The sequence below is a fragment of the Rhinopithecus bieti genome, unplaced genomic scaffold (genome assembly GCF_001698545.2).
Source record: "Rhinopithecus bieti isolate Rb0 unplaced genomic scaffold, ASM169854v2 scaffold_10706, whole genome shotgun sequence".
NCBI classification, from domain to species: Eukaryota; Metazoa; Chordata; class Mammalia; order Primates; family Cercopithecidae; genus Rhinopithecus; species Rhinopithecus bieti.
This window is the reverse complement of record NW_016806811.1, coordinates 304,387-320,171: the sequence shown is the minus strand read 5'-3', so window position 1 is coordinate 320,171 and position 15,785 is coordinate 304,387. Positions and strand designations below refer to the sequence as shown.

At 49.9% G+C, this 15,785-nt stretch overlaps 1 protein-coding gene across 17 annotated transcripts in view; it reads right to left on the bottom strand.

Annotated features, from left to right (window-relative positions):
- The window catches only part of DYSF (dysferlin), a 236,488-nt gene that overhangs the window by 133,009 nt on the left and 87,694 nt on the right, over positions 1 to 15,785 (bottom strand). For 9 of the 17 annotated variants that reach the window (XM_017877594.1, XM_017877598.1, XM_017877600.1 and 6 more), the window contains 7 exons: positions 15,601 to 15,683; positions 7,132 to 7,173; positions 5,373 to 5,488; positions 4,807 to 4,920; positions 3,315 to 3,492; positions 2,586 to 2,710; positions 443 to 549 (listed from right to left, as the gene is read on the bottom strand). In XM_017877594.1, the coding sequence (XP_017733083.1) occupies positions 443 to 549; positions 2,586 to 2,710; positions 3,315 to 3,492; positions 4,807 to 4,920; positions 5,373 to 5,488; positions 7,132 to 7,173; positions 15,601 to 15,683 (765 nt within the window). The remainder of the gene's footprint in view (positions 1 to 442; positions 550 to 2,585; positions 2,711 to 3,314; positions 3,493 to 4,806; positions 4,921 to 5,372; positions 5,489 to 7,131; positions 7,174 to 15,600; positions 15,684 to 15,785) is intronic. The other 8 variants (XM_017877596.1, XM_017877602.1, XM_017877604.1 and 5 more) reach the window with 1 other exon arrangement.

The window sequence follows — 15,785 nt, the reverse complement described above, 5'->3', positions numbered from 1 at the left end:
TGGGCCTCCACACCCCGGGCCTTCTTTTCCTGAAGTCGACAATCAGCCGTGTCAATAGAAGGCTAAACAGAAACCATGATCCCCGACATGGCCTTGAGGGAATGAGGGGCGCCGTCACCCCACCCCCCAGCCAGCTCCTCCTGGAGATTCCATCAGGGAAATAAGAGGTCGGGGATCAGAGACACAATGCCCCCCATTCAGGTGAGCCGGCCGCCGGGCCCGCAGCTGCCGCTGCTGCAGGGAGATTTATGACCTGCTCTCAATGTCACCTTTTCAACTCCTGCGCTGGCTCCACCACCTTTGGACTCAGCATGGGCTGGACTGCTGGCCAAGCGTGGCTGGGAGACGTGCCATTGCTCACCGCCACACATGAGCACTCCCAGCAAAACAGGCCCAGTTGAGCCAGGAGAGGAGGGCACCAGGGGCGCCAGGTCCCCCCTACCTGCAGCCTGCGATGAGCTCATCCATCAGCTGAGCCACCAGTGAGTCCACGTCCTCCGTGGAGCACTGCGCCTTCAGGGCCAGGTGGACCTGCTCCAGGCCAGCTTCCTGTGGAAGGGGCAGGCAAGGGTCAGGTGTGTCACCACAGGGCAGAGGGTGCACGCTGGACCCAGCCCCTAGGCCCTGTCACTGCTACTGAACCAAAAAGGAGTGAACTGTTAGAGCAAAGAAGACAGAGCCCAGGCCCAACAAACCAGGTTCTATCCTGACCCAAGAACCTTCCAAGGCTGCCCGTACCCAAATACATCCAAAGTCTCGTACCTGGAACTCCAGCCTCACATGTAGTCACAAGGAGCTCGGGGGGGTTTCTGCAGACTTGGAAAGAACTTGATGGCTTCTGATTCCTCCCTGCCACCCTCAAAGCAGGCCTGGCTTCCCACAGGTGAGTGGCCCTCTCCGAGCCTGCTCTGGTTCCCCACCTGGAACCCTCTCTTCTTTCCAGATTCTACCACCCAATGAGGCTTAGACTAAGAGCGCCCTCTTCCAGGAGCAGTCCCGCCACCTCTAATCACAGGAACCTCCTTCCTCAAACTCCCGTGGCCTGCTCATTCCCTGTGCTACCTCCCAGGGAAACAGGCCCTTACCAAGCTTTTCTCCAGCCCTCTCCGTGGGGCCTCAGCCCTGAGCTGAGAGGCGAAGGACTGTCCCTCAGCCCCCCACACACCCCTCCCCACCCACTGGCCTTCCTGAGCAAGGACACGTGCTCGGGATTTGGACTACCAGTCTCATAGAACTGGAAAGAACATGGCCCCTGCCCTCTTGGAGTCTGGAGTCTTGCTGTGAGCCAGTGATTGGCCCAGAAGGCAGAGTCTAGAGCTGTATGGCATCAACTCCATGTTCTCCCCATCTCAGCACTCGCTGATCTCCTCTCTCCCCTAAAACTTCCAGTCTCTGGGAAGGTGGGGCCACCATGGCCTCCTTCCCTTCTCTGTCCACCTTTCCTTCAAGCCATGCTCACCTCCCCACCCGCAGATATGCCCAGGCCTCTCCAGCCCCGCTTCCCTCCACCTGCTGATCTCAGCATGCTCCTGCAGTGGAGCCTGCACCTGTCTCCTCCATTTTCCCACCAGCTGTCCCCATCCACACCACAGAAACCCCTAGAGCCACTGCCAGGACCATCAGCTTCCCACTCAACCTCCTCACCTCCCTTGGCCTCTACACCTCTGCCCACCTGTGATTCTCCTCCATTCTGGCCAAGTGCCAGGACTGCAGCATCCAGCATCTGTAGGGGCCTCCCCAGATGTCCCCTCTTCACCCCCAAAACAGAACCTGACCTCATATGTTCTGCTCTTCTCCCCAGCTTCCCAATTCCCCAGCCACCTGAGTTCCTCTTTACAGCCCTTCCTCAGCCCCAAATCCCGTTGGCCACCAAGGCCTTGTAGCTCAGGTCCTGCAATTTCCCCCCCGCTGAGGCCATCTCCTTCCCAGGGCTTGGTCACCCTCCCTCAGGCCCCTGCAATGGTGGCCTAGCTGGGTTCCCACCCCCCATCTGCTTGCACTGGACACAGCCCCCTCACTGGCCTATGATGCCTTCCTGACGCTCCTTGGCCACCCTCCCTGCTCTGAGCCCCACATCTCTCTGCCCCTGGAGTGTCACCTGTACCTAAGTTTAGAAAGCCCTGTGTGAGAGGCACAAGTAAGCCTATGCCCTCCTTTAATAAACTGACTCTCTGAAGACAGAGCCAGCTCCTTGTTCACCTCTGGCCTCTAGCTTCTGGCTAGAAGTTTCTAGCATAAGCCCTTGCGTGCATTAAGAGTCCAAAGGCCTGTAATGAGTAAGTGAGCGAGAGCAAGGCCGTGCCCTGCTGTGTGACATAGGTTTTCTTTCTGCTTCCTTGCCCTGGGTCCCACTGCACACTGGAGCTGCCTCAGGTTGCTCGCATCCCCTCTCTTCTCTTCCAATCGTGCAGGACAGGACCACAAGCCTGGTACTGCCAAGACACCGAGGACACCAACCATGAAGGTAAGTAGGCACAGCCATGTGTCAGTGTGTGCACCAGTGGATGGTGGTCTGAGACGCCCCATGCAGCGGGGTAGCAGGTGCATGCACAGGCGTGTGCAGCTTTGGGCACGTTTTCACTCACCAGCCGGTCAGCAATCCCAAGCAGCTGGTTCTGAGTCTCGATTCTATGGCTGATGTCCTCCCAGTAGGATGACAGCACCACCACAGGTTTCACATTACCCCAGGGTAGGTAGTAGTAGTGGCACCCTGGAATGGAGAGACAGGCCTGAGCACTGTGCCAGGAGTGGAGGGTGGGTGGGATGGGGTGCTAAGAGTGCTAGCCTCCTGGGCACTCCAGGGCTAGGACTGGCAGAGCGCTGGGAAGGGGACCGCATGTGGGAGAGACAGGCACCTGCTCACCCTTCCCATCTAAGAACCCTCTTGGACACACGTGGAGTGACCCATGTTGCCCGGTGTCTGAAAGAGGTGCCTGAGCTCCGTGTGAGTTAAGCAGACAGCTGCAGCTCTCCTTAGGGCTCCTGGGCATGTCAAAACTGAGGAGTTAGAGCTGCCCTGGGAAACCCAAGGCCACACTCCCTAAAATGTCCAAACCAAGGCCGGCAGACTCCTTGAAATGAGCAGGATGGGTCAGGGTCAATGCTGACCACAGCTGGTCCCAGGAACTGCATCTGTGGGCACTAGTAGCAGGGTCCCTCGCCTGGAGGAGAGCAAGGGGACAGCTGGAACAGGTTGGCCAGGGCCAGGGCCTTTGAATAGCCTCTGGCAGCTTTCCGTGGGAGGCAGGATTTAAGGTGTGGCCCCCTGCTCTATGATCCTGTGATCGGGGTCCCAGCCAGGAGCACTGCCTCACCGTCAAAGACTGCACGGCTATACTGAGTGGTGGAGGCCAGCGGCAGGCAGGTCATGTCGAACTTGTTCCCATAGTTCCCAATGCTGACCTCGAACTGGATGGCGTCATCCACATCCTGCAGCATGGTGGCCGAGTAGAAGGCCGCAAACAGGGAGTACTTGCGCCTCCTAAGGTACTTCTGTGAGCAGAGAGTGGGCCAGAGGGTCACAGGAGAAGCAAAGAAAGGCACCCGGGCTGGGGAGGGGACATGTATCTGGCAGGCCCTGGCCATAGCCGGCACCCAATAGCTCCTGGCTGGACTGACGGGTGGCAAGTAGCCCAAGAAAGAAACAGCATCCAGATTTCATTGCTAACTGAACAAGCTCATTCCAGATCTGCGTGCGTCTGGCCACGTTTCCCTAATAAAAGCTGCTCCTCCAAGGTCAAGCTGCCCCTAATCCAAACCAGCAGCGATGGTACCACCACATCAGCTGAGTGGGGTCTCCCACTGGGCCCTCAGGGGCAACCTGGAACTTATCTGCCATTTAGAGGGGCTAAAGGCTCTAAGCCACCAGGCACCTGCCCAGAGCTCCTGCCCCATGCCACTCAGGGTCTCCCCCTCAGCAGCCAGCTCTGCAGGACACACGGGCTGCCACTGTCATGTGCCTGGGGTGAAAGGGTCTCTTTGTCCCCTCCAGGCACTGAGCACAGGGTGGGGACAGGGCAGGAACTCAATCCTATGATTGAGAGAAGAGGGGTCAGACAATTGGGTGTTAGGTGAATGTAAATAGTAGCAACAGCTAGCACTTAGTAAGTGCTTACTGCATATGTGTATTAATTTCCTTAATTCTCACAACCATCTTATAAAGTATATTATTATAAGTTATATAATATAACTTTAAGTATAATATACCCCCACATTCCAGATAGGGAAACTGATGGAGCCTGTAAGTGCTGCAGCCAGATTTCAAACCAGAGCTATCTGACCACTGTGTCTATCAGCTTAAATCACCACACAGTCTCTGCACAGCTGCCTCCTGGACACAAGGCCAAGCTCCACCATCTGTTGCTCTGATATATCTGAGCCTGTTTCCTCGTCTGTGAAATGGGGATAATAATAATAACAGCAGCCACCTCATGGTGCTGGGAGGAGTCAATAACAGCAGGGGTGTCAGCAGCACAGTGCCTGATACATGTTCAGTGCTTATTTGACTTAATAGTTATCCTTACATTATTATTATAAAATCACGTCTCATTTTGCATCAAGCTCTAGACTTTTGAAATATTTTCATTTATCTTCTCTGAGCCTCTGATCATTCCTCCAGGGAGGCAGGGGCAAGTGTTAATTTATTCCCACTTTACAGCTGAGACCTGAGGCCCAGAGAGGTAAAGGCACTATGCATGTGGGCAGGGCTGAGTCCTCCCTCTGCCATGACACCTCAAGGCCAGTCTGGTGTGGCCATCCCTTCCCCGCCCCCGACACCCAGCTCCCACCAAGAGCCATGCCCCTCACCTCCACCCGGAGGATGTCATCCGCAGGAAGGTCCTCCACCTTCTGCTCACTGTGCTCCACCAGCTTGGTCTCCAGGGAAAGCAGAAGTCGGCCACGATAAGCCACACCTTCCCCCTGCCAGGAAGGTCAGGTCACCAGGAGCAGGGGAAACAGAGGGAAGGAGGGGAAGGAAAGGGGCACCCTGTGGCCCTGAGGTAGCTCATCTCCCAGGCACCCAGGAGGTCCCTGAGCCAACCTCATCTCTCTGCAGATGAGGAAAGCATGGCCCAGAGAGTTCGGGAGATATGACAAGCCACCCAGATGGACAGTGCCAGATGCCAACCCAGACCAAAAGACAAAGATAGAGAGACAGGGCCTGGATCCTTCAGGGCGGGGAACATGGAAGGATCAGACTGGCACTCAGGAGAGGTAGTGTCAAGGGGCAGAAGGAGAATTCCCTGAGTGGGTGACTGCCTGGATGTGGGCCCCCAGGCAGGGTTGGAAGACCCTGCATACAGGCCTGGGCTCCTGAGGGACCTGGGCATCTGGCATCCTGCCCTTGCCAGGCAGGGCTCCAGCCGGCTCACCTTGCCTGTGTTGAGCTCTGCGTAGGGGTCCAGGAAACCCGTGAACTCTCTGGGACTGCCATAGAGGTTGATGTAGCAGGGCCCAAAAGTGGGGAGGAAGCCCAGGTGGTCATCCACTGGGAGACACAAGTGGCAATCAGAGGGATCGGCCCAGTGGGGCTTCCCAATGCTCAACCCAGCCACCTTCCAGCCTGAGCCCACCCCTGACCCTCAGTTCCCCCCACATGCACCAGATGCAGCTCCTGTCAGTGTATAAAGACGAACGCCACAAGCGATAGCTCTCATGCCCTCCCCCACGTCTCTTTACTCCTCACCATCATGCTGAGATGCAATCATATTTGTATTATTTTTATTAGTCTCATTTTATAGATGAGGAAACTGAGCCTCAGAGATGCAAAGAAACACATGACTACAAGGTGGCAGGGCCCAGAATGGTGTCACCTCAAAGCCCATGCACTCAGCCAGCACACAAAGTTGGGGTTCAAGGCCCTCTACTGCTCGTGCCCCTCCCTAGCCCCACCCCATCAAGTCCTGCATCCTACGCTTCTATAGGCACTGTAGGCCCTGCAGCCAATGGGGAGGACCTAAGAGGTCCCAGAGCCCGGTAACAACAGAAACCATCTCCCAGGAGGCCAGGGATGGAGCCCAGCTAGATGTTCCTCCTCCCCAGGGCAGCCACCAGGCACATACCCCCTGCCTTAATGGCCTTGCCTCATCCCAGAATCTCCTCCACACACACACACATTGTGCAAAGAACATTTTTTAACAGAGCAGGTCAGAGGAGAGAGAATTACACTCCTGAAGAGGGGAAATCTCTCCATATCCTTTCCATCCTTTTTTGGAGGCTCTCTTTTGCTAACATCATTTTCCAGCTCACAGCTGAGTTTGCCAGATGGGACTTTACTGGCCATACCCTGAAAACCCTAAAATGCCACACTGTCCCTTTCAGAGGAATGGGGAAGAGGTTGTTTCCAAAATACCAAAGGTGGAAAGCAGAGCCAGAGACGGGAACCCTCTGGAACGACCCAATCAGGCCACACAAGGATGAGCCAAAGTAGGGACAAAACAAATGGCCTCAGCAGAGAAGTGTTTGAGCCAGACCTAAGGTCATGCACTGCGAGTCCAGCCCCTGCTGAGACCCTAGGGATGAGGGAGGAGCCAGGACAGGGAGGGACCAGAAGGCTGGAGCCTCACCTCCCCTCTCAGCCAGGGGCCACCCCACTTCCTTCAACACCTTCCCTCTCCTAGACCCCAGCACAGACAGGGCACTGGCCTTCAGGAGAGGTGGGAGGCCCAGGTAGATGGGCTAACAGGAGCATTACTAATTGTTTGCGTTAATCATCTCAATTATGATTTACCTTGGGGATTTCAACTCCAAGAGTTTTTAACTCCTCTTGGCCTCCTCCTGGCCCCTGAAACACCTCACACTCCCCCTGCCCCACTCCAGACCCCATGCCTGCCCCTACCCCTCACTACCAGACAGAGGGGTCTAACTGGAGCATCGGCCCAAGCCTATCCCATTTAGGAAGGGTTGGGGAAAATGGGAGGAAATTGTCCCTTAAAGCATTCCAGACGATTTACATGCTCCACAGAGGCTGAGAGGCGACAGCAAATGTAAGTCCAGGGACATACCTTTGTGGGGGAACCTCAGTCCCACCTCAGGCAAATCAAAAACCCCCATGCCTCCAGCACCCTCGCCCCTCTGACCAAAACCCAAGGCCCCGCTTCCCTGGTTGCCCCCAAGGTGACAGCAACGTACGGTCTGCGGCTTTCGAAGACTTGACGGCACCTGCAGTCTCCTCTGAAGCGTAAAGAAATGGAAAAGGGGTTAGGGTGGGCATGGCTGGGAGAAGTACCGGTTACATGAACAGGCTGTGGATGAAGAGCTGGCAGACAGACAGATGGAAAGACAGCTCCAGGCTGTGAAACAGATGCAGCCCGAGGCCCCACCCTCTGCCCAGCTGTAAATGTATCACAAACTAAATCATCACAGCCCCTCCAGACGCAGCCCCCAACACCCCATGAGCCCTAGGGGTCCCACTTGGCCTGCCCATCACTCTGTGTGTTCCGTTTGCGGGACCCGAAATTTGATTCAATACACTCAAGGAATAATTCAGAAAAGAAAATGTGCTTTTCCATATGATAGCCAGATAAGTGAGGGGAACAAAGTACAGACACAACGGAAGGGTGGGGAGACACAAAAGGGCCAGAGCTAGGAAGCCAGGCACACCCCACACTCCAAGCCCACAGGCAGGTCGCACCAGGCGCGCCGAGCAGGGACATTTCAAGGCACAACATCTCCACCTAGTGGCCGTGTCCAGAATCACCCCTGAAGGCTCCACGTTGCATATTCACAACAGCAGGCACTGGCATCTGGCTTCTGACCGCTTCCAGGGAAGCACAGAGCCAGACGCTGTCCACAAGCTGAACACGCTACACACTTGGGTGCGCCCCTAAATGTTGGTAAGGAATGTCTAGAAATAAGAAAAGCAAGGAAGGAAATGCTCTGGCACACATATGGACTCTGAATCTGTCCCTCACTGCTAGGCAGGTACACAATGCCGCCAAGGAAGCGGACACCCCTCAGTCTTCCTCCACTGTCCTCTCTGATTTCTGCCTCTTCCCAAATCTGACCTTCCCATTCTCCTTCTCCAACAGCAAAGTGTGATGCAGTCTGAGGTCACATGCCCACCCGGGACGTGGTTGGTGAACTTGCTGATTACTTCCCTTCCTCGTTTACCTTTACCTGTTGCTGTCCTCCAGAAAACACTTCTTTTCCCCAGCCCTGTGACTGCAGTCAGAAGTCAAGGGTTGAGGAAAACTTTGTGAAGGAAGAGTGCACAAAGACACAGAGAGAAAGAGTGGAGAAGAGAGAAGGGAGCATGGCCGTCCGGAGTGAGGACAGGGCAGAGGCAGCAAGGAGGGCCCGGCCCAGCCCCTCGGCCCTCCTCAGCCAGGCCCTCCTCAGCTACGAACGTCAGCCAGCAGACACCAGGGCTGCATAAATCATAGTTCATGGCCACCTTGATCTCCAAAGCAAGAGGTTTCCTTCCATGGGCAAGCCAGGGCTCTGCTCGTGGGGAGATTTCTGCAACAGTGAGAGGGCCAACACAGGCACAGCTGCAGGCCCAAGGAGAGCAGTGGCCAGGGACCACCGGAAGGAAACAGATCCCATTTTAAGCTCCTTCTAAATGATTACTAACAGGCCTGGCCTGTTATCTTGGGCTAATGAGGCCAAGGTCACAGTTCCAACCCCCATGTGCTTCTTACAGAGGCAAAGTTGGCTTCCCACCCAGAGATTTTGAATTCTGGCTACAGACTGGTGCCCAGCCCAGATGCAGAAGTCCCCCTAATCCCGTCGGCCATCTGACCAACACATGCCTCTGGTGGCTCTGAGGACCAAGTGGGTGACTGCAGAGCAGCCTGCCTCCCAACCACACCTTTTCATTAATTCACCCTTTCTTTCTTTCTTTTCTTTTGTTTCTTTGTTTTTATTTAGACAGTGTCTCGCTCTTGTCGCCCAAGCTGGAGCACAGTGGTGTGATCTCGGCTCACTGCAACCTCCACCTCCCGGGTTCAAGCGATTCTCCTGCCTCAGTCTCCCAAGTAGCTAGGATTACAGGTGCCCACCACCATGCTGGGCTATTTTTTGTATTTTTAGTAAAGACGGGGTTTCACTATTTGACCAGGCTGGTCTCGAACTCCTGAACTCAGGTGATCCACCCACCTCGGCCTCCCAAAGTGCTGGGATTACAGGTATGAGCCACTGCACCCAACCTAATTTACCCATTCTTTCATTCATTTGTTCATTCAGCAAACCTAACCAGGTGCAGGAGGAGGCACTGAGAATATGCAATAAGACACGGCCCTGCTGATGTCTTAGGTCAATGACTCCTAACTTGGGGATGGATCACAGTCTCTGGGTGTGAAGGCCCATCCTGGGCTCTCGCCCCTGTGTCTGCAGACAGTTAAGGGCACAGTGACTAGTGAAGCCACCCAAGACAAAGCCTCTACTTCGTCCACATCACCCTTCTGCCAAAACACAAGTGTTTTATTGTGTTTTCCCTCAGTCCAGGGAGCTGGGGCTATGGAAGTCCAAAACACAGATGAATGCTCCCAGTTCTGTGACCCGAGCAACAAAGCTCAGCTGCCTCACCTGGGGGAAGCTGAAGGAGATAGAGAGCAAGACCTCCTAGCCCAGTGAGCCACAAGTCCCAGCCCTGCACACAGTCCCTGGGAGGTGCATGAAGAAGCTGAGGCTGTCACCTGCAGTCTGCCCCGCCAGCCCCCTCTGCCTCTCGGCACATCCCCAAGCCCATGGCAGCTGGCTGCCTGCCTCTCACTTGCGCCAGGCAAGAGGAGAAACTGAAAACTGCTGGGAAATCAGCATCATCTACATTTCAGAGACGAAAGGAGACTAACTTTGGATTTCTTAGCTGTGGAAAACACTAGGATACAAGTGCTATTTATGGAGCATGAGTTTCCTATGTATAAAGTTATGAAAGAATCTGTGTACATTTCACAGAGCTCATGTGCCTATTACCTTTCAAAAGACCTGCAGCTTCTAAGGAAAGCACTCTTTTTTAAAAAACAAAATTCTGACTTAATACTTCAGAGCAGAGGGTCCAAGGAACACTCTAGTGTGCCCAGGCAAACTTGTGGGCAGAGGTGTTTAAGAGGTTAGTGTTAGGTCTTGTCCTCACTGGAAACAAAACAAAACAGAAAACAAAACTCCTAGTTGAACCAAATCATCTGGTGAACCCTGAGGCGGGGAAATACAGAGAAAGAACTTGTTTTTACAGTTCAGTTTCATGTGGGCTTTGAGAGCAGTGAGGAAATACAAGTGTTGTCTATCGCCCCAGTGGGCTAGAAGCCCACAACGTGGAGAAACAACATAAAAAAGGGCTGAAAGGAAAGTTGGAGCGACGCATTTCGAGGGGGCTGCATGCAAGTCAGGGACACTTGGCCAGAGCAAGGCAAGGGCCTGACCTCAAGGCCGGAGAGAGGCCCTGGCCCCAGAAAGGGACCCACCTCTGCAGGAACGGGTGGGCAGAGTCCGAGAGTCATCAAAGACAGCTCCAGTTGGATGCACAAGTTTAACTCTTTTACTGCCACTTAGATCAAGCTATTTAACTGCATGTTCAAAACCGGTTAGCTGGTTGCAAGAAGATTCTCATTTATTTCCAGAACCATGGGTGATGGAAGGTGGTCCCAACTTTGAATGCCTTCCGAAGCACGCTGGGTTGCCTGTGACCTGAGCGCCATCTAGTGACCACATAAACATCATTCTCGCCTTCCCACCAACTCACTCTTGCGGACACAGAGAAAAGTGAGGGCTCACACAGCATAGAAATGAAGCTAGGTCGGGGGATGCGAACTCTCCGTCAGGGGGCTGGCGACAAGCACAGCTGCAGCCTCGTGAAACACGACTGTCAGAAAACAGTCAGAAATGCCCCACTGTGCCTCCACCAGTGTCTGCCCCTGGAATCAGAGACAGAGACAGTGCCAGCCAGAAAACTGAAGAAGAGGTTCCTTCCATACCAAGAGTGCTGACCTGTGAGGTGACCCTCTGTCTGCATTACCACCCCCAGATCTCTCTACCTGTTCGGGAAGACAGCCCTTCTCAGAAACTATCTGAACAGCAATAAGTGAAGGGGTGGGGCCACATCCCAGAACACATTGTTCCCCCAGCGAGGAAGGGAGGGGCTGGGGCAGGAAGAGCAGGTTTGCAGTGCCTGCAGGAGGGTCGTTTCTGAGACTAGTCCAGAGTCCCAACAAGGAAATCAGAAGGCAGAGAACAGCTAGATGTAGAAGCTCAGGGAGGGTGCCTGGGAGTTTACTGTACAATTCTCTACTTTTGCGTGTACTTGAAATTTTCTATAATTAAAAGTTGCCCTTTAAATGTTTCAGAGAACTCAGCAAAACCAGTCTTTTCATTTCTTTCTTGCCACGTGGCCTTGGCATATGTCATCACCTCTGCCTGGAGCTCTTTCCTACCTACTCCTCACATGCTGGTGGCTTCCCCTCTGGCAGCCTAAGACACCTCCTCCTAGAAGCCTTCCTTGACTCCATCAGGCAGAAGCAGCTCTCCTCTACTCTCTTATTCTCTTTCACCATGTATGTCCTTTTCTTTGAGGGCACTTAACACAACTTATACCCATATATTTATTTGTCTACTTGTTTGTGGCCTGTCAGGACTCTAAGTTCCCTGATGGTGTGACCAAGAATATTTTGTTCAACCCTCTATGCCCAGCCCCTGACACAAGGCATATGCTCAATAAACATCTCCTAAAAGAATGAAGTGAATGGAAAACAATGTCAGGTATATGCCTCTGATAGATGCCTACATTTACAGAAGGACATGAGGACATCAAGCAGCTAGAAGTCTAAGTTAACAATGTCTTGCTTAAAAGCGATGTAACATTTGGAAGGCCAAGGCGGGTGGATCACCTCAGGTCAGAAACTCCTCAGGTCAGGAGTTTGAGACCAGCCTGGCCAACATGGTGAAACCCTGTCTCTACTAAAAATACAAAATATTAGCCGGGTATGGTGGCAGGCACCTGTAATCCTGGCTCCTTGGGAGGCTGAGGCAAGAGAATTGCTTGAACCCAGGAGGCAGAAGTTGCATTGAGCCAAGATCACGCCACCACTGCACTCCAGGCTGGGCAAAAAGAGCAAGACTCTTTCTCAAAAAAAAAAACAAAAAAAAAAGGAACATTTTAAAAAATGGTATATCCAGTCTCCTCTCCTAGAGGTCTCCTAGAGATCTAGAATCTGGAGATGATCTCCAACTTCAAGAGCACTGGGTAGAGTCAGCCAGAAATGGCATGTTAACCTGTCTTACAGCTAAAGATCTCAGGAGATGGATGAACAGAGAAAGACCCACACACCCTATCTGTGGGAGATACCAATACTGAACAGATCTTGCAGGAGAGTGAATAAAGCAGGGAGAGGGCAGAGGGCCAACCAGGATATGGAAACTGCATCCATAAGATTCAGGAAAGCATTCACCTGCATATTGCAGAAAATGATTTGGAATCCTCAGTAGAGTACAATGAGATGTAGTTTTTGTGGAATAAAGCAGAACTGCCGGGAGAGAACAGACAAGGAGCAAAGAAGTAAAGGAAAATATAAAAGGAGTGACAGGGGAAAAGGAAGGCTTGACAAGAACCTACAAATGCAATAGCCCATTTTAAACCATGTACGAAGCAGTAAAAGGCAGAATTGGTACAGAAAAAAAATCAGATTAGCAACATAGAAAGCCCATCTTAATGATAAAAACAGCAAATGTTACTTTAGGGTTATTGTGTACCAGACATTATAAGAACCTTACCTTTATAATCTCATGATTTTTACAACCACCTCATGAGGGTTGGGACTTGCAAGAACCCCATTTTACGGAGACTAGAGCAACTCACTCAGTTACAAAGAAGCAGAGCCAAGAGCATTTGAACCCAAGTTGGCCAGCTGGAGAGCTGGAGCTCTCCCCACCTCCCCACTCTGCCTTCAGCTGTCCATGGCATAACAATCCTCCACTCAGATTTAAGAATTCATGTCTCAGACAAAATTCAATGGAAAGTGTCCTTTACCAAGAAAGATTAAAATAATTTTCTAAACTATCAGAAAAAAGATCAATTCCTATGAGCAGCATCTAGTCAGGAAAAAAATTAACTATGAAAGAATCAAATCAGACTGCTCTCAGAAAACACACAAAAATAAATTCAAAATAGATCAAATGTTTAAATGTTAAAAAAATTAATAGAATTAAATACAACCTTAGGGTCTGCTGAACCTTAGGGTTTGAACATGACACAGAAGGCAGAAACCATACTTTCATTATTTAAATGAGAAATTTTAAAAATAAAGACAAGAAGCTAGAAAGTTAAAGAAGGAAACAATAAAATCAGTCTAAAGAGAGTTAAAGAGTGCAAAGATTGAAAGTCCAATAAAGTTTTAAAATAAACTTCTAACCAGCTAATCAAGAAAAAAAAAAACTCAAATATGTAACATTAGAAATAAGAAAAGGAAAACACCACAGGTAGAGAGAATTATTCACATTATAAAAATTTGCTCTGTGTAACACTATGCAAACAAATTAGACCTCAATGTAATGGATGCTTTTCTAGGAAAATATAAATTATCAAAATTGACTAGAGTAAAAGCAGCAAACTAAAAATAACAATCATCACAGGAGAAATTGAAAAGTTTTTAAAGAGCTATTACTATACCCACTCAAAAAGGGCACCCAGCCCATATGGTTTTATGGGTGAATTATTTCAAACCCTCAAAAGACTGTATTCTTATGTTATATAAACTATTCCAGATGTTAGAGAAGACTTTAAATCTTTACAATTAATTTTACAAAGCCAGCATAACCCAGATATCAAAACCAAAGAAATAATAAGCAGACATACCAGTTGAAGATAACAGAGAAACAGGCCCAAGAACACATTTAGGAATTTAGTAGGTGATAAAGGCAGCATTTTGAAATATAGGGAAAAGATTACTCAAAGTACAGTGTTTGTATCACCAAAGAACAATTTTGAAAAAAGTAATGCTAGATCCCTGCCTTATTCCCTAAGGAAAAGACTAACAGATTTGGCTACATAAAAATTTCAAGTTTCTACAGGTCAAAAACTATTAATTGGTAAAATAAAGCCAACAAGAGTTATTTACTACATATATGACAGGGGAAAAGTTAATATCCATACATATACAGAACTTTTACAAAACTATGAGAAAGAGATAAACATTTCTTCATATAGGCCAAGAACATAAATAGGACATTTATAATAGAATGAATATAAATTATACACACATGTTATATATAAATATAAAATAATTATTTAAATATATTCAAATTGAAGTCATCAACTTCACCAGCTCTCAATAAAATGCAAATTAAGGCAACAGTGAAATACCATTTTCACCTATGAAATTAACAAAGTTCTTTTTTTAATATTATTTTACCCTGTGTTGGAGAGGGCATAGCAAAATAAGCCTAGGGACATGATAAGAGTATAAAATAGTCCAGTCTTTCTGAAGGGCAATTTTGATAAATATCAAAAGCCTTAAAAATGTTGAAATCCTAGGCTGGGTGCAGTGGCTCATGCCTGTAATCCCAGCACTTTGGGAGGCCAAGGTGGGCGGATCACGAGGCCAGGAGTTCGAGACCAGCCTGGCCAATGTGGTAAAACCCTGTCTCTACTAAAAATACAAAGATTAGCTGGGCGTGGTGGTGTGCACCTGTAGTCCCAGCTACTCGGGAGGCTGAGGCAGGAGACTTGCTCGAATCGGGGAGGTGGAGGTTGCAGTGAGCTGAGTTTGGGCCACTGCACTCCAGCCTGGCAACAGAGTGAGACTGCATCTCAAAAAAAAAAAAAAAAAAGTTGAAATCTTTTCCAATTTTAGGTGTTTATCCAAAAGGAAACTCATGAATTATATAAAGATTCAGCTACAGAAATATTCATTGCCAATTTAGTTACTTATAATGTGGAAAATTTTGAAAACACCTACATGTTCATCATCAACTAGTTAACGTGGATCATGATACATTCACATAATGGAATATATGTATCCATTTAAAATTGTATTATAGAAGAACATTTAATAACAGGAAAAGATATCTATGTTGTATTGCAAAGGATCAAAAAGCAATTTTCAAAACAATTTGTTCTAATGTATAGATATACATATCTATACATTAAATACACACATCTTACATGCATGTACAGATATATACATACACACAGAAAGGTCTCGGAGTGCTAATAGTTCTGTCTGGAGGGGTGGGCTTATGGGTAATTTCAGGTAAATTTTATATTCTTTCAGATTATTTCTTTATTTAAAATTTTACAAAATGATGATGACTTACTTTTTTAATAGACCAATAAGATCTATTTCAATAGCTTTTGAAACCGCTAGAGCACAGTCGGCCAATGCAGGACCTGACGGATGGCATGGCCACAGCCAGCCAATATTCTCTGCAGGAGTGAATTATCCTCTTTGTGCCCTTCAGTGGCATATCCCACAATCCAAGTGTGGAGAACCCTAAATGTCTGCAAGACCTCTCTTTCATTGCCAGAGCCCTTCTCAGTGGAAAATGGGCAACAAAGGCCTTATAATCTCCCCTTTTCTGCAAACTCTCAAAACTAGAGGTATAAGCTGGATAGAGGGGGGACAGGGGAGAGCACAGGGGGTCAAAGGGTAGAACGAAGAGGAAACATACCTTCTATTTCTCCTCCAGGGGCAGAGATTTTCGACATACTCAGGTCGGTGGTAGCCACGATGTCATTGTGAGTGAGGCGATCCCTAGAGCAAGGGAGCAGAGAGGGCCTGAACACAGGGAAGGAACTACAGGCCACAGCCCACCCAGGAAGTATGTGGCCTCAGTTATACATCGCGGGGGGGGGG